The sequence below is a fragment of the Helicoverpa armigera genome, chromosome 9 (genome assembly GCF_030705265.1).
Source record: "Helicoverpa armigera isolate CAAS_96S chromosome 9, ASM3070526v1, whole genome shotgun sequence".
NCBI lineage: Eukaryota > Metazoa > Arthropoda > Insecta > Lepidoptera > Noctuidae > Helicoverpa > Helicoverpa armigera.
Window position 1 is genome coordinate 12,110,922 of NC_087128.1, and position 19,130 is coordinate 12,130,051.

Consider the following 19,130-nt stretch of genomic DNA (forward strand, 5'->3'; position numbering starts at 1 on the left):
ACTTTATCATCATCGTTTTTCTGCTTTCATCATCATCATCATCATCGTCCACTGCTGAACATAGGCCTCCCCCTTAGATCTCCATAGATACCTGTTGGAGACGACCTGCATCCAGCGTCTTCCTGCTTTGCTAATCACGATTGACCGATCACCATTTTATGTTCTAGTCTTGACTTATTTTATTCTCGCTGTTCCCCACGGCTTCAACGATTTCCTTTCTGACTCTAGACAATTTGTGTACCAAAAATTTCAATCATATAGGTAGTTTTGCCTAAAACGCGTCGGATAAAAAAAATATTTTCACATTTACAATATTAGTAAGAAAATAGTTCCAATCCGAATGCTTGCAGTAGTCTTAGGAATAAGTAAAGTCAGACATAATCGAAACTGTATATGTACATACAAACAAAATACTTTTACATCGTCATCTGCTCACGCCTCCGGCTAAGCAAAGTAAGTTATATTATCTAACAAAAGTGGGCCATTACGTATCAGATGTTACAGACCTGATCTAATAAGTAAGTGGGTATTAAGACCAGTGTGTCGCAATGTATGTGACATTGTTGGTGCATCTGTCTGTTTGTGGTCAGTGGCGAAACTGCTGGATGGATTGTGATGCGGTTGTTAAGTGGAGTAATAGAAGTTTTGGAAATAAGTAGTCTGGGTTTGGGGTTGGCTATCAGTCTAATTAGATGCAGCTGTGAGCTGAGTAACAGTGTTTTTCATGAATTGACTGCCTATCTGACTTTCACTACCCAGTTACCTGTACAACACTTTTCTAACCCCTTGTTAAGCCTGGTTGTTAATTACTAGCAAAGAATCAAATGACTGCCGGGACCCACTCATTTAACTTGCCTTCCGAAACATGACAAGATGGTCACCCCTCCGACAACCGTTGCTTAACCTTATGATCGAACCATGTGGCTGCTACTTAGCCACGAGCTCCCTAACCAGCATCTAAGACCAGTCAATAATGTACAAATAATAAGTGAAGCTAAACAGTAATACTACGCTTGTTTAGTTTTGTAATGCAGTCTAGTGGTTGACTAATGCAGTTTTATGCAACACGTACTGGTCAGTTCCTGATTGCCACTGCGCACATCCCATAACTGTCTGGACATTGTCGTTATACTCCAGTATTTGTATGGTAGATTCTTTTTCCTGAAGTCTTAGGAGACATGTACTATTTTCCCATCAATACAACTAAAAATAATAATTTGACTGATTTATAGCTATTTATATATTTATATATATACAGTAGACTCAAATTCATGATAAGTAAGCACATTTTTCACGAATACAACTTCGCGAAACGTTTCAGCATAGCAGGTATACCTACTTTTGTAGACTTTAAAGGATATCACAAGATGTTGTCGAAGCTGGAAAACCTGATAAACAGTCTTACCAATGGGAATCAGATCTGCAAGTCCACGGATGAATGAGTTGAGGAGATCAGATACGCAGACAGCTCCATGTAAAACATAGGTACTTAGTTGTATCGACTTGCGCTAGAAGCTGACCTTAACAAAGATGGGAACAGAATGATCAACAGATGATCCTAGAATCGAAAAAACTTTTCACTGATGTATAAAACTACGATTTCAATGCTTATCACTGAGTCACTGGAATAGTGGAAATAATGAGTTTTCTTGCGCCAGCTCACTTAAAGCCCTTGACACTAAGATAATGATCGCACATATTGACAATAATATTAAACTGGTCTGGTGACATAATTATATCATACTTACTTGTTTTTGTACAACGGTATTTTTAATAAAACTCTGTAGGCCAAGTAATTTATTCAGTTGAAGGGTGAGGAATAATTTAAATATAGTGTAGTCACCGTATTTCTACACTATTTTTTTCAGAATCTCGCTTATTAACAGGTGCTCTAAGGATCTTAAGGAACAATAATTTATTAGCTACTTATACAATCACTTCATCACCCTGTCTTAATTACGCACAACTACTATGTAAGTAAATCACGCCAACAACATTGTTTAAACCAAAACACAATTAAACAGTACTTTGTTAAACAAAAAACAAATGTTAAAAGATCACAATCAGTGTTGATAACACCATGAATAGACGTTAGTTACAATTTCAAATACACACAGTACACACAGCAGAATAAACAGTCGGCCGAGAGTTGACCAACCATCGGGCCAAAACTTTTTTTAAAGAAAATCTTGATTCCAATCAAACCAGTCTAATACCGGCTAAATACCTGCAGTTTTAATACAAAAACTTAAACACCTGTTGAACACTTGTCTAAAAAAACGTGTAGCTGCAAAACGGACCTTATTTCAACGTAAAAATCTGACATTTCTTTAGACAAGTGTTCATCAGAAGTTTAAAACTCTTCGCGGAACGACAGCTGATCTTTGTAACGTGCGTACTACCATTCATCTTCATACTGATTTAGGAGTCCAAATAAACTATCGGCCGACTAAAAGTTTGTAGTATGTGTTTGTAATTGAAGGGATTACCATAAAAACGCCATAAGAATTCTGAGTACAATCAGAGTCATCGCGAATGCGGGTCAATGGCACAAACTTACTTCGCACGTAGGAAAAATGTGCGTGGGAATGTGGCGTAGGCTACGAGAGGAAGCGATTTTGGGGTATAAGAGGTAGGCGTTTTGGTAACTTTACGCATGGCTGACTAGACTGTTGGTCCCTGATAGTTTATTTTTAAGAAAAAAAAACTCAATTGCCAACATATCTACTGATTTATGAGCCTCATCAAAATGTTGGCCGATTATATAATATTACACGGCATAAATCATACTGTTGTCTCCAAAAATATCTCCACTATTTTAAACAAATTGTGGAGATAATTCTTTATTCGTAAAATAAAAATAATTCATTGTATATTTATAATGTTGGTTACAGATTCGCCCGCTCCCGCTTCCTCTTACGCAAAACACCACACACAAACCATTTGATATTATATTCTAATATTTACATAACACCTGATCTACTTAGAAGTAAGGTAGCATACACTTGCTTGCACAATTAAGTACCAAAATGTTAACATGAGCTTCAAGAAGTGTAATAAAAACATGGTCACATGGTCACTTTTACTTAACCAGAGTTACATCATATGGTCTATTGGCCAGAATATATTAGACTTCTAAATAAAGCCTTGTATAGATGTTAAGGAAATCTGCAATGTTTTGCGACAAAATTGTGGTTTTTAATTAGTTATGTAAACTTTTTTGTTATTGTGTGTAAGGATGGGATGTCGCATTTTAATTGTTTTATCGATATCGATTTGGAATATCGATTGTTTTGCAATGTAATTGTTTGTTATTTTTTTCGGAAATGCTCATTCTGTTGCCTGTCTGTTGGATTTTAATCTGCTTTCGGGCTATTTTATAACTCTGTACTCTTTATGGAGTAGTTGATCTTAAAGCTTACATATTTTGCCTCTTCACAATAAATATTGTATTTTTTTCCAGTAAATATTCTCAAAAATAAGTCAAGTCTCTTAATAAAAATCTCTAAATAAGTCAAGAATTCTGCATAGTATCAAGCAAAATTTTACAATAGTTTAACATATAATAAGATATGCTAATCGTAAAGAAATGCGCAATCATTAACATAATTTTATATTTTATATTCAAAGTGTAATAAATAACTGTCATAATTACACTATTATGTATTTTCAATTCTAAAATGCATATAAGTTTGTCGACTCTTAAAACTTCTCTACGCTTGTTGTAAGAAAATTCGAGTCACTTTCGATATTATGTTCTTTGCTATAATCACCGCCATTGATTTATTTTTAATTTAGCGAATTCACTTTTGTTTTTGAATGTTAACAAAAAAATATAATGTTCCTCCTCCATTTTCATTTATTCTCATGCATTTAGGTATGATCCATATTATGATTTAAAAGATGTATTGTATTGCGTATAATATGATGTAACTGCACTAATGCAGTCGTTTGTTTTTGTCTGTTAAGATGATATACACTGAATATGTTTTATTTTACCTTATACTTTTATGTTTATTTATAGTCGTGATAACTTTTACTGATTCGCTTTGGCGTAAGAATCTTCTATATTTCTCTCCTTTCTTTACATTTATGTGGATGATACCTCGCTTCTCATCTGTCTGGTGTCTCTTCTGCGAGTTTGGGGCCACGAGATTTTTATCGATCCTATTTTATGAACTACCTTTATTTTAATCTTGTATTTTCGTATTTTCCTTGCTTTTATTACTAAATCCTAGCTAACACTATAAAAGCCTAAGAAACTCGTCTAAACTTTTTATCCAGCTATAAAGTAATAGTAGTAGTTTCATCGGCACGCGGGTGGAATTGCATAAAACAACTAGTTTCCTTATACTGCTATATTTATACCTTATCACCGATTGTCCATTTACAAAGCCAATTACATCTGCCATCGCATTTGACTATCGCAATATGCCAAAGGTAACTAGTGCAGAATAGCTAATAATGATTATATACCTTTCACTGTTACGTTTTGTAAAGATATTGCCAATATTTTGTATTTTGAGTGGAGTTAGGGCCACACAGGTGTAAAACATAACCCTTTTTTGGTGCAGTCAGGTAAAATGAAGGAGGAAAATGAATAGACAAACCCGAGAAGTTTAAGTAGTACTTAATCAAAATAAGTATTTAAAGACATTTTTTTGATAACTCGATAAAAGGAACCTAATGGGCATTTACATGTATTTATTCATTGTTCTTTTTACTAATTTACATCATTTTTGTATTCGACAAAAACTGGTTTCAGTTTTGTTAAAGATAGCCAATGCACTAGACTTAGTTGAGAGTGACGTAAAGCCTAGCTAATCAGGTATTTAAAATGTTAATCTCTAAAGAAAGCTAAAACCACAGCTTTCCAAATATTAATACTTCAATAAATAAATTACCAAATCACTATGCTAATGTCTTAAGTACAGACAGCTCATCGACCTATCTTAATCTGTCAAATTTCTTCAATCGATTTTCAACCTTATCACAATAGCGGAAGGTTAATTTTCGATTGGTAAAAAATTGACAGATTCGGGTAGACCAGCTGGTATGTGTGCCTAATTAGAAGAAAACTTATACATACAGGTTTTTTTACCTTTTTAGTATAAATAGTGTCGGAGTATCTATGTCACATCCTCTTTAAAAAACAGAGGATGACTCGATAAGGTTTGCGAGCCGGTTACATCACTACGATCGATAAAATATCGATAAATTGCATCAACAAAACTGATGTGTACTAAAGTTGATCTTAAATAGAGATGTTCGATTTAAGTAATGTCTTATCGATTAAAATCTCTCTTTAATTATTGTTTATTAGTGTTTTAGGTTAACGATTGAGTTATAGTGTTAGTTATTTTATTATGATTGTGAAGTCTCGTTTTATTTGGTCTTTGAAACTCATCCGCAAGTATGGATCATAATGTTTTTATCGAAGTTTACCTTTTATGATAATATTGTAGATACGTATTATGTTGCTCATCAAATGATTTGCTTTAATAAACGTTAACACTGTATAGTGTAAAAAATAATGTCTTTTTTTTGATACTACGACAGCTATTTTAATATTCCTGATATTCTAGCTCAATTCTATATCGATACTCACTCCCATCCCTAAAAACAACATTACATAACAATGACTCACAGCTGACCAAGACTGACCCACATAGACCCATAAACTTCTATAGCAATTCAAAATAATGTAAATAGTGCAGTCGGGAACAGGACAGTTCAATTGTAAGTGAAAGGCCTGTATTTACTTGTAAGTTATTGAAGAATCTAACGTAGTAAAGAGATAAAGTTGTATTTAGGTAAGGGATTTAAATAGCTGCCAGGTGTTGTGATGACATAATAGATAGTTGGCGCAGTGGTCACCATGCTAGACAGCTGGACTCAGGGTCCTGTATTCGATTGCCGGTATGGTCAAAAATGTGATGAATATGTCTGTTGGCTGTGGTCTGGTTGTTGTTATAATAATATGTACCTATTTAAAAATATTTTTTTAATGGTATGGAAGTTAATCAAGTACTTTGCCTAAAAATATCGAAGTTATCGCTTAAGAAAAGACGTAATTTTACCATTAACCAGGTTAAACCACTATATATTAGAAATATTTTTTATAGAAAACCTCAGTAAGAGACTCTCACCTTGCAGCCCTTATCCATGGGCACTATAAATTACGTAATAACAGCTGCACAAACTTCAAGCACTAAAATAACAATACACCACTACCATTACGTACCTAATTTGAGAACGCTATCGATTCAGGCACATCACTAAAAGGAATAGTGACGCAACAGTGAATTACAATAACTAGCCAGTGCTGACCCACGGTCCATGCAAACCATGGAGAATAAAATGACTAGCGGAGGTGCCATAGAGGAAAATCTTCTAAGAAAGTAGCGCGCCAATTTGCGGGTAGGCGGAACACGAGGAACGTTACTGTCTTCGCCATTACCTATACGCCTTCTTTGGACCTGATAATTTCTATAATACCAAAACTCGTTGATAGATGTGAACGCGACAATAGCTCAGTGTGATGATTATATTAGATGATTCGGATGATAAATTAAAATTGGTGGACTGTATAAAATGATATAATAACATAAAAGACTGTTACAATATTAACGCGACGGAAAATAAGAAAATGGTCGTTGCTCGTCACTCGTGCAGACCCTGGTGGCTTCCTCGCGTGCGCTGTGGCCGCCTGGTGGTAACCTCATGGTCCAGCGGGCAGTCGCCGGTGGCTCTACCCGGTGCGATGGTATTGAGTATGTGACTCAACAGATGTTTCAAAGATCCAAAACGCCTCGTTAGTTCACACGTAACTGATCAATTTGGTTATGTCCACCGTTCGTATTTGACCTACAAGAAGGCGCTTGACCTACCTGCATTATGGTAACTCCGCTCATCTTTCCTTATTCCGTGATGTAAACTCTATGGCCATTTAACTAGACCAGAGGAGCAAGGAGCGGCCATAGACAGTGAAAGTTTATAGCTAGCTGTAATTCCAGTTTGGTCTAGCTTCAAAATGCAATATATGAGAGGATGTGATCATAAATTATGATTTGCTAGTCAGTTATGACGGCAATGATCTTAGAAGGTGTGGGATGAAATAAGTAGGTAATGTAAAAAGTATGGCGTTCTTTACCTTAATGATTTTGAGGAAATAAAAGCTGCTTGGTATAAAGATATAGTCATCAATTTATAATTTACTGTTATAAAATGTATTTTAAGAAATAAACTTGCAGACAGTCTTAAGATTCATTGATATCGAGACCCTAATTTTCTTATATTTTTTCCAGAATAAACAAAATGTTATAAGATTGAAGTTTAGCTAGTGAATAAGTAGAACAATAACAAAACGAAGAATCACTTTTTCCTCATATTTTTCACTATGTAAGTTAATCTTATCATCATCTTAAATGTAAGTTAATTCCGAATGAAGTGTCCATAAAATGAAATAATAAAAAGGTATGCTCACGCGCAGCTCTTGATTTTATAATATTATTGAATGTGGTGCAACTTTGACATTTTGGTAATATGTACTGCACTTTATATTGTGAGGATAATTTTGGTTGCAAATGAGAATGTCCTGATTTTTTGGCCGACGCAAAATATTTTTTTAGAACTGCATAATTTAGCAATCAAAATGCTCTAAGTATAAGATGGCCTTTGAAAAGCAGTTAGTGAATATAGGCCTATAAATAATCTGAATAAACATTTCGAAGATAGTAAACGACCTAGATTAATTTAAAATGAAGCTTTATCCTTGTATTAATAAGATTTTTGCATGTAAAATTCAAAGTATATCGTTTCTATGCAAGATTCTGAAACAAATGTAAGCGACAACCTTCTTCAGTATTAGGCAGTGCATTAAGAAAAAAAACCGGCCAAGTGCGAGTCGGACTCGCGCACGAAGGGTTCCGTACCATCCAAACTAATATTCTATGTACATATATATATTTATCGAAATCGAGCAAAAAAATCACGTTTGTTGTATGGGAGCCCCCCAAAATATTTATTTTATTCTAGTTTTCAGTATTTTTTGTTAAAGCGGCAACAGAAATACATCATCTGTGAAAATTTCAACTCTCTAACTATCACGGTTCATGAGATAAAGCCTGGTGACAGACGGACGGATGGACGGGCGGACGGACAGAGGAGCGAAAACAATAGGGTCCCGTTTTACCCTTTGGGTAAGGAACCCTAAAAATAAAATAGACCAATTTAATAATTCTGATTAGTCTCGATTTTGCAATTTACAGTTTTGTGGTTCAGATTAGGCAATAACCGCATTCTTTTGCTTCAAGATTATGTTTAAAGATGAGCCTATAATTTAATTTATGTAGTTCTAAAATATTAATATTCATGGGGACCTCAGAATTGATGGCGTTTAAGTTATAGTGGCATGTCAAGTGGCGCTTAGATGTTTATCAATGAATTTAAAACAGAGATTATAGCCCTATTAAACTAATTAAGTCGTTAACTTGGAAAAGAAAAAAAAAATGTAGGAATACTAGACGAAATGGGTGAGAGTGAAAGTATTTTTATTACATTCACGTACGAATCAATTATTGAATTATTTTTGAGTATTTGCAATTTAGGTATTTTTGGAGTAACGCAAATTTATGGATGCCTTAATATATTATTTCTTAATTCAAATATACCTTTACTTTCAGATGAAAATAAAAAAATTATGTCCATTGAATTCATACCTATTTTATTTTATTACACCAAAATTAATCTAATTAAAAACGATTTTTTCCTACTTGTGGTCACCCTACAATGAACGTAAAGGCACTAGTGATGGCTGATGGACGGTCGATAAAATAAAGTTACATCACTAAAGGTTGGAAATGTTACAATACAGTGTAACATCTAGAATTGAGTGAAAGGTTTCGATAGATCAAATTATTATTATGACCCTAAAATTGAATTATTGGTGTAGATTATAGGTGGTTGAATTAGTGGTACTGCTAGTAGAAACCGGTAGTGGAAACCGGCTGTCAAGGTATGGACTATGGGGATGTTATCATCATCATCATCATCTCAGCCATAGGACGTCTACTGCTGAACGTAGGCCTCCCCCTTAGATCTCCTCAGATACCTGTTGGAGGCGACCTGCGTCCAGCGTCTTCCGGCGATATTTATAAGGTCGGGTATGTTATGGGTAGCAATAATGAGGACCCTGATTGTGAAAAACTGTCTGACAGTGAAGACTAAACTGTCGGCCGGTATTTGGTGTATCGGTTAGATGACAGTTTGTTTTGAAGGTAGTGGTGGATCTATTCAAACCTATGAGTCGCTCTGATATCTGATAGTTGTAATGTGTGCACTGCAATACGTCATCTTACTGATTTATGATTAAACTTTCGACCGACTGAAAGTTTGCTCTATAACATCAGCTGTTCTTAATTTTATCTTGTGCAATCTTAACGGTCTGGCAAAACTAGGAACAATACAGGTACTTACTTCATACAAAATATTTTATGAATATGCCACCTTACTTTGTTAAAAACACGGCTCATTTTACTTTAATTCAACTTTAAAGCTATCACATTACTAATAAATCCAATACATTATAAATTACAAATTCATATACCAAAAAACATTTCATGAGCACCTTATTGCTATAACTTTAAGGTTCAATTTCCAATAAATCATTGATACAAGTGAAGATGGATCAGTGTTTGATGCATCAATCATTATTTGCACCTAGTCAATGATAGTCATTTTCCGCTTTGTCATCGCTCAAACAGGTACCTATATATTATGGAGTTGTAAGAATCCTTCATTACTCATCATTTGTTATCTGTATTTGCCCAATCATGTGGGGATGTATCCCGGTCTCACTATTTGCAGTTGGCTAATAATATTTATGAGTGGTATAATTTCTCTTATAAGACTGATTGTGACTTTAGACTTTTTAGCAATACCTACGTATACCTATCCAATATGTTACCATCTTCTGAGCCATTTCCCAACTATGTTGGGGTCGGCTTCCAGTCTAACCGGATGCAGCTATGTACCAGTGCTTTACAAGAAGCGACTGCCCTATCTGACCTCCTCAATCAAGAGTTACCTGGGCAGCTCATACTCTTTTGTTAGACTGGTGTTAGACTTACTGGCTTCTGACTACCCGTAACAGGAACTTCAGTTTAACGTGCCATGATCTGGTGATTGGCATCAATGTTTAAAGTGAATGTACGCTATGCCAGGATCAGTAAGTAGTCAAATTATACCAAAGTATAACAGTTTCCTTCTAAGACAACCCTAGGCATCTTAACGATTATTATTACACTAATATCCTATACTTTTCTCCCATAAAGAGACACAGACAGACAGTGTATCATTTCCAACAGGACGTTACAATGTGTCAAGTTTACCTGCATCCAGTCAAACCGGTGCATTAGCAAATAGTCTAGATCTGTAGACTTAGCTAATCACACTCTTTGCAATACTAGGTACTCACCCAGGCTTCACACGGCTGTAATTTAGCTATTATGTCGCTAAGCCCTGTATACTCTATATATTCGCCCTGTACCCTTGCTTGTGTATTCACCCTTCATATCTGTATACTCATCCTGTAAGTATATCCAATTATACTTCCCCAAAAATCATTCTACATTTTGGTGAAAAATACAAGAACAAAACTTTTTATTTCTAACTGCAGGGCACAAACCTCTTCTCATACAAAGAAGGAATGAGAGTTAATCACCACGCATGCTCAAGGCGGATTTGTGACTCGAAACATTTAAGTCCAGGTTTCCTTACGATATTTACCTCCACTATTCATCAATAGTGTTAAACATAGTTTAGAAAATAAATTTCTATAACTCTTAAAACCTGCTGAACCTAAATACTTGTACTTACTTGGTATACCTGTGCTGCAGTAAACACTAGGCCACTCTTCAGTAGTTTATAAGTAAATCACCAACAGACAGACAGACACCATGTTTTATAATACCTAAGTAGTGATTGTACCCGATCATCTATACGGATGTATTAATTAGAGCTGTCTCACTTTGATGCAACTGTTGCAATCGTTGCAACTATTGCTTTATCTCGTATGTAACTAGAGTGTTATATGATTAGCAATAAAAGGATTTTATTTTTATTTTTGTAAGCTAAGAGCAAGTTGCGTCAATTGTGATGTTACAAAATTTTGATACGCATTTGTTTCGAAAATTAACACGAGACTGATTATTTTGGTTTTGGCAATATTTTTGGTTTTGAATTTTGTATTTGTTATGAAGAGGTAAGGTAATTATTCTCACAATGAAAAATGACTTTTTCGCATGACATTTTCACAGATAGTACGACAGTAGTTTTGGCATTTCTAAAATAGGAGACTTAAACATGATTTTCAGTTTACCCAAAAATGGAAAACCGATACCAATATAACTCAACAACTGGGTCAAAACCATTTCACATTAACATAACTTCCTTTTTACGCTTCGGGTAAAGTCAAAGTCAAATTCCAAGGTATTTTTGCAAATAAATGCAGTGAAGGTCAAAAGTGCACTCAGATGGAGTTTAGATATGCATTATTGATGTCCAAAGATCTTGAAGATGACACTTCTGCAATAAATTAAAAGTATATATTACAAACTAATTTGTAAACCACTTAATCACTGAAACTTGGGTCAAATTGCAGGATTAACGTAGCCTTGACAAAATTAATTTTACACTTTTGACCATAAAATATAGACAAGTTTGGCTATGAAGTGATAATGCAACAAACCCAATAACACTTCTTACACAGGTAGTTGTTAATTTTGGCAAAATATTTGTCAAAGGCCCTTAAAATACATTAGGTACTTAAAATAAATATCTTTAAAGAAGTCTACCAATTTCTGAACCCACCTAACACTATGATTGTATCTACATTATTTTTTAATCCCACTTACTAAAGAAATAACAAAAAATTGGCACTTAGTTCAATATTCAAAAGCTTTGACCCTTGGACCCATCATTACAGGTGGCACACCTACCACATTAAAAACAAACCTGTCTGACATGAACCAGAAAAAAAACATTAATTAATCTTCACACAGTCCAATAAATATAACCTTTCTTATCACGTGACGTACAAGAAGAAGAAGACGAACATATAATATGTTTTACATAACATTCGGTGAGTGGACGAGATTGGGCAGCTCGCGTGGATGCCGATGCATGATACTTTGGGTTCGTGTCCATTGTTTGGGATGTTGAAGGATAAATTGACTTAGTTGAATGTAGGCTACATAGTTATTTTACAAAGTTTTTATTTTTTTACATTAAACTGCTAAAACTCGTCAAAAATCCTCTCCAAATCTAGCAATACCATTTTATCCGCTTTAGAATGATCAATTTTTTTATCAGTCACAGTAAAATGGCCCGGAAATGGCTTGAATGACGTAAAAAAGTTGTCAAGATAGCACACAATTTACTCTTCAGATAACTTACAAAACATGTAAAATAATCTAAAACATAATTTTATTTATTATACTCTTTGCATATTTTCCTTGACTTACGTCTTATTTTTGTCATTCAATGCTACCAACGTCACTTATACGTGAAAATCCCGTCATACAACGGACACGCTCACTCGTATTGGCCCGGATCTCGGTTCCTTTCTCCATTGAGATGAGCAGCATCCGCTGCACATTGTGAATGGAATGGGTGTGGACCGTTTAATATATAGCTAATTATTACGTAGATACGTATAAACTCTCTCTAGTTTTTATGATTTTTATTGAAGGAAAAAAATATGCGGTCGATTTTTTTTCCTACAAGTGTAAATTGGTGAAGATCACATAGGTAACTACGTAGTGGGTTTCCCCAAATTGAATGTTTGGAGGTATGTGCTTATATGGCCAATACATATTTGGTGAGTTTAGTTTACGTTATATGATAGGCCAATCCAATATACCAGATGGTGAGTCTCAAGTGGCCTACATTAAAATCTTAATAAGATTTTATTCCACAGGTTGATTTTAAGAATCTAGAAGTCTCCAAGTACCTAAGAAGTACTCGCTACAACTGGACTAAAGAGTCTCTATAAAGTCTATCAAGAAGCGCATTCTTATTAAGTACAGGACTAGTGTGATTAAAACACTGACTTTTTCATGGTCCTTAATTATATCATTACAATATACCTAATGAAATGTTTTTTAATTCACATCATCGTCATCACAAACGTCCTGTTCACGTCTTTTTCTATAGAAATTCCTAGATGATTCTTCTAAAATTCGCAAATGCCCCATACTCGCGTGCACGAGGCAATACGTCAAATGCGCTCGCGCATTATTCAACAGCTGTCAAAGGTCATTGCCATTACTTGGGGACATTGCGCTTGACTTTTGGGAGGAGCCTCATTGTCGTGGCAATTATTTGTCTTTGAATTTTAATTTATTGTGGTTTTGCATTACAATGATGATCTTGGTAAGTTATTATTTAACTAGGTAGGTAATTATTAGTATTACATAAAATCTCGTAACAAATAATAAAGATTTAAATTAATTAGTTTATTTATCTGTCTCGTACACAAGCAATATAATATTGAAAGTATTTGTATAGCTAGGTTTAGAATTAAGCAGAGACTAAGGATTCATGCACAAATATTTACAGATACTCTTTAAATTTAAATTGTAATAGACAGCTGTGTTGCTGGGAAGTTTGTTTGTACTTTCAATAAACGTGTTTGATTTTGACTTCAAATAAAATGCTGGAGGAGATATCTCATTATTGTGGCGTCATCATGAAAATTTAAAAACATAATAATCCCAAATTGATGAATAACCGTTGCTCTAGATAGAACATACAACTGCACCGAGATCTGTCAAGCAATTCACAATATTACCAAAAACAGCCTCATTTAAACGCGGCAGATGAAGAAATATGTATCATTTCGCACTCAAGACTTACATTACTTTAAAAGTATAATTAATTTGATAATTACAACATAAAGACTTGTTTCACAAAATTACGAGTATGTTAATAAATGGTCTCGTCGGTTTGTCAGTCATTTAGAAAGGACATTAATTACATCACGCTTGTAAAGTGTAATAGGAGAAGTAGATTAGTTTACGAATATGTTTTAGGTTATTTGACGTATGCATGTATGCATACATGCATTTATGCATGCGTGGGTTTTATGTTTATCAATTATATGATAGCTTTTCCTCAATTCTTCTTAATTATTAATCTGTTTGACTTTTGCTGAAGATTTGCTGCACCAATATGGAACTGAATGACTCTGAAAAAATATAATTATTGTTTTTATTCAAAAAGGTGGAGCCTATATGGATTGTTTCAAGGTGCATATGATAATGAAAAATTGGACTTTTACCTAAAAAAATTAAAGATGTGATAAATGGTCACATATTGACCTCTCCAAAAAGTGGAGGTAGGTAAGTTTATGTAGAAAATGTGCTCAGTAATAAGATATTTTTACGTAACAGTATTGAGTAGTAAAATGCACTATCATTGTGGATACTTATTACTTACTTTCATGGTGAAAAAGTGTCTGGTCATTTAGCCAACGGCTATGGACAAAGTTCATTCAAGTGATGATTTTCACCTTACCAATAATGTAACATTCATGAAAATAAACATACTTTTTTAAGTCCCAAATTAACGTAACTTTTATAAGTTATATCAAGACATAGGCTTGCCTAATTTGGGGATAATCTTGTAACACTAATGAAACAAAGTTTTGAAAAATAAACGATTTTGATTACAGCAGATTTGTATCTCTTCCCTTTTCTTTATTCTATCACTGTGTTTTAAATAGACATACTGCCTCTCTGACCTCTATCCTAAGTAAGTGGGTAACATGATACCTCTTTGGCAATACTGGTTATCGCACTTTAGGGCTACTTACTAATCGTAACGGCTATCAAGAAGCTGCAAATAGTAACTGACCTTAAAGGATGAACGAATTTTTTCGTCGTGGAGTGCTTGGTGTTATATCAAAATGAACCACCTTCATCATATTAACATCAAATACGAACGAATATAATTTATTTAAAAAGGAAGTAAATTCTGGCTTTGCTTTGCTATTTTGACTTCTGGGTCAGATTTACATGTACAATATTTGTAGCTTAATATCAATATGTATGTATTTGTAGAAATGTGGACATCATTGTAAAATATAATAAAAAAACTGATTCTGTAAATAGTGTTTGAGACCTTTTTCCCGTAGAATTGCGTAACAAAAAAATTATGACTTGTTAAAGTCGGGTCAGCTACAATAAATTTACGTTAACGCACGTATTGCTTAGCAGATGATGCCTAGTTAATGAGCTATTGACAGTTTACCCAGCTTCCTTACATCTACATAATATCAAAATGTTTGTTTGTGGGAACTTGGCGAGAAACATGCGTAAGTATTAAGTATTTCCTTGAATTTTCTCTTCGGTAATATTCGTTAACATTGTGAAAGATGCTATAGTTTTATTTGTGTTAAATAACTTTAAGATCTCAAAATGTATGCTTACAATATTAAATTTTAGGTGTAATTAATATTTCTAACTTTTTTTCAGGTCGCTTTGAACAGGTGTTTTTGGAAATAAATGAGGAGTAAGTATATGGCAAGAGATGAGGACATGGAGATGTTCAGCAATAAATGTCTTATGTCTGAAATGAAGATGAAAAACTGTAACTGACAATGTAGTTTCTTTGTTACATAGGTAGGCTATTTCATTTTTTTGGCTATTGTTAAATAGGAGCTAATTTGACAGCCTACAATCTACAACAGTGGGTATTACCGTAGATCACAAAAAAGATTTATTTAAATATCGAATTATCCTTTAGATGAACACAAAAACTAAAACAAAAATAAAATTCTGAAATAATTAGAGGTCACTAATGACACTTTTTGTACGCACTGTTAATTCCTTGACACGGTTATACAACATTAACAAATTGTTTAACCGTATGTGTATAATTAGCTATGAAAATGCTGTACCATTATGCAAATATGATTTTTGTTTGAACGCTCTTCGTTATTTATTATGCTTAATGATTATGGCGTGTTAAGTTTATGTAGTTTTAAGTGTAATTGGTTTTCACAGGTTAGTGCAAGATGTTAATAGCTATGAGAATATAAATTAGTTTTGATTAGTTATAACATCAATTGCTACATTTTCCTTATGGAGATTTAAGACGTTAAACACTCAATAGACTATGGCTTTAAATAAGGACTATATTTATATAGTCTTTATTTATTTCAAAAGGTGCTTAAAGATTTTGAAATTCTGATGTCTTTCTTGTTATTACGGAAAACTTATTTTGAAATAAAGCAACATTTGTGTGTATATTGTCTAGAAATAGTGAATAAATTAAATTGCATTTCTTATCAGGCCACTCCCTGTGTATATATACATAGTTTTTTGAGTGGTGATGTCGAAAATGACAAAAATTAAATAAAGAAATACGAATAAATATTTACACAAAAGTATTATACGAAACATCGATTGCAACAAAAACCGATATGCCATTTGTATTAGCCGAAATTAATCTGCAACCAAAAATCAAAACGCACACCCACAAAACCGAAAAAAAATAGTCCATTTGCAACCCGAATTCGTCCTCCATGCACTGATGTTAAAGTAAAAGTAGACGGTCTGATCTGCAGTATATAAGCGGATCGTTCGGAGCTAAAGCATCACACATCAGCCAACGTTCGAACAAACTAGACATGGCCAAATACATCGTAAGTTGGAGTGCAGTGACTGTGTTGTGTCGTGTGAACGTGCCCTAACGCACACCGTGAAGTGGAAACAGTTTTTAAATCGGTGCTTTTGGATGTGCTCGGATGTTTTGAGGATCTATATTGTGTTGACCAGGATAGTTAAGTGATGGATCCCATGTGAAGTGATAGCTTCGAGGCTACACGTTATTGATGATGGGCATACATTTGTGATGAGACTATCACTTAACCCGTCACATCCAATAAGATCCATCCATAAAGATCTACCTCGTAAGTTTATAGAAGTTTGGGAATATTTGCTTTAAATATGTGTGTTTGGTTGACAGGTCGCCCTCGCCCTCCTGGGTTGCGCTGCCGCCGAGCCCCCAGTGGGCTACAGCTATGGCGCCCCCGCCACCTCCTCCATCACCCTGGGCAGCCTCGGCAGCGGCGGCCACTACACCCAGGTCCCCATCGGCCACACCGAAAGCGAGGGCTACTACGTGGACCCTCATCTCCTCCACAAAATCAAGAACATCCTCTTGACTGAGGAGATCAAGAACCAGGCTTCTTCTGGCTCCGGCGGCCACGGTCACGGACACGGCATCTCGTCTCACTACGGCGTGCCCGCCCCCGTCTACGGCGTCCCTGACCAGAAGATCGTTGGCATTGAACTCGACCACGTCCAGCAGTCCCTCCAGGTCGCCCAGTACCACCAGGCTGAGGAAGTGTACGCCGGCGGACACGGCGGCTACTCCTCCGGCGGTTACTCCTCCGGTGGCTACTCCTCCGGCGGACACGGTGGCTACTCCTCCGGTGGCTACTCATCCGGCGGACACGGTGGCTCCTCCCACTACACCACCATCGGAATCCCCTCCGGATCCTACGGCGTCCCCTCTGAGTCATACGGACACCCCCACTAAACGACCCAAATTGTTAGTCATCTCATCTCATTAATGTAAATCATGTGATCGCATCTTAGATGTTATTATGTATTATATTTGTTGTTATAAGTTTCTGTAAATAAAAGAACAATCTATTTTGTACGAGTGGCTCCTTGATTTAATGTCCGAACTTTCACATCCCGAGGTATGGCAACTGGTACATCTTGGTGCTACAATCGTAAACCCATATGCGGTGCCACAAAAAATATATTAATACGAAACAAAAACATGTTTCGACGCCTTAAACAGCAGTAATAGGTCCCTATCGAAAGTCGTTTTCGATAAAATCGAAAGTACTGATGTCACTGGTCGACTTTATGACATGCAAGTGACGTAATTGGCGTGCAATTTTATAATAAAGTGGAATTAACTCTTTTTGTCGACATATTAAGTTACACACTTAACACTTCTTAAAATGAATCATTATTTCGCAACACACTGACCGACATACGTGAACGTAACAGCCTTAAACTGATGAGGAATTAGAAATTACATTTCGGAATGTGAGTCTTACTTTCGAAGAATTAGATAAAAGTTTCGAAACTGGCTGTGATGCGGTGTTGCATCACAGTGCCCATTTTCGCTGAATTAGCGAATAATTTCGCTCGAGTTGTTAATCCAAATGCACCATGCACTTTCTCCTGGCAGGCTGGGGTGTTCCGAATCTCGGTGTTACGTCACTACGCACCGTCGCAGGCGCATGATCTGGTATCCATGTGAGGATCTTGTTTAGGTACATCAAATTATTCGGTTACTTAACACCATTTTCTTAATTAGCTGATCATACCAGATTCCACTTGCGTATCGAGTTTTTTCAAGTATGTAGGAACATTACCATCTCGATCTTCAATTTGTTTTGTAAAGTACTCGTTTTCATATTTTGGCAGTGATTTCACTGAAATATGATTAATGAGACTTTTTAAAGGAAAAGTTTAAGCTACTGAATATTCTTGTTTATACATTTTACTTTCTAAAATTGACAGGCTAGATATATTTGATATGCAGATTCAGAGTCAGGGGTTAAAATGATATTAGGTAATTTAACAGCATACAATTCTTTCTAAAAGTTGCAAGGGAAAGCGTCAAGTCAGATCATTTCTAAGACTATAATGAAATATAAGATTTTTTCCGAAAAGGTTCTTTTAAAATGTTGTCTATTTTAATCAAAGATAATTTACTTACTCCTGACTTAATGACTACAGAAATGTTGAAACGATATAATCTACATCGAGCTTTTAGTTAATGAAATACTCACGAACATTCTCTTACTAAACTGATTAATTAATGCCATAAAGATAATTGAGATAAACTATTATTTTTTGTTCATAAGTCTTGTATAAGATAATTTGCCTAATTGTGACACGCTACCATAGAAATTATTTGTGTGTATATTTAATGAAAGTTAAACAGATTATTTAGAACCTCGAAAAGGACGTAGGCTCTTTCTATATTTATCCAGATGCGGGAATTAGTTTCCTCGAGATATGGGTGGATTCACGAGA

The 19,130-nt window shown here is 35.0% G+C and overlaps 1 protein-coding gene across 1 annotated transcript; it reads left to right on the forward strand.

Moving 5' to 3' along the window:
* Positions 1–16,567: 16,567 nt before the first annotated feature.
* Positions 16,568–17,730, forward strand: LOC110369779 (prisilkin-39). Its single transcript, XM_021325336.3, has 2 exons — positions 16,568–16,708; positions 17,032–17,730. The coding sequence occupies exons 1-2, from the start codon at positions 16,694–16,696 to the stop codon at positions 17,605–17,607; spliced, it is 591 nt and encodes a 196-aa protein (XP_021181011.1). The 5' UTR covers positions 16,568–16,693; the 3' UTR covers positions 17,608–17,730.
* Positions 17,731–19,130: the final 1,400 nt, after the last annotated feature.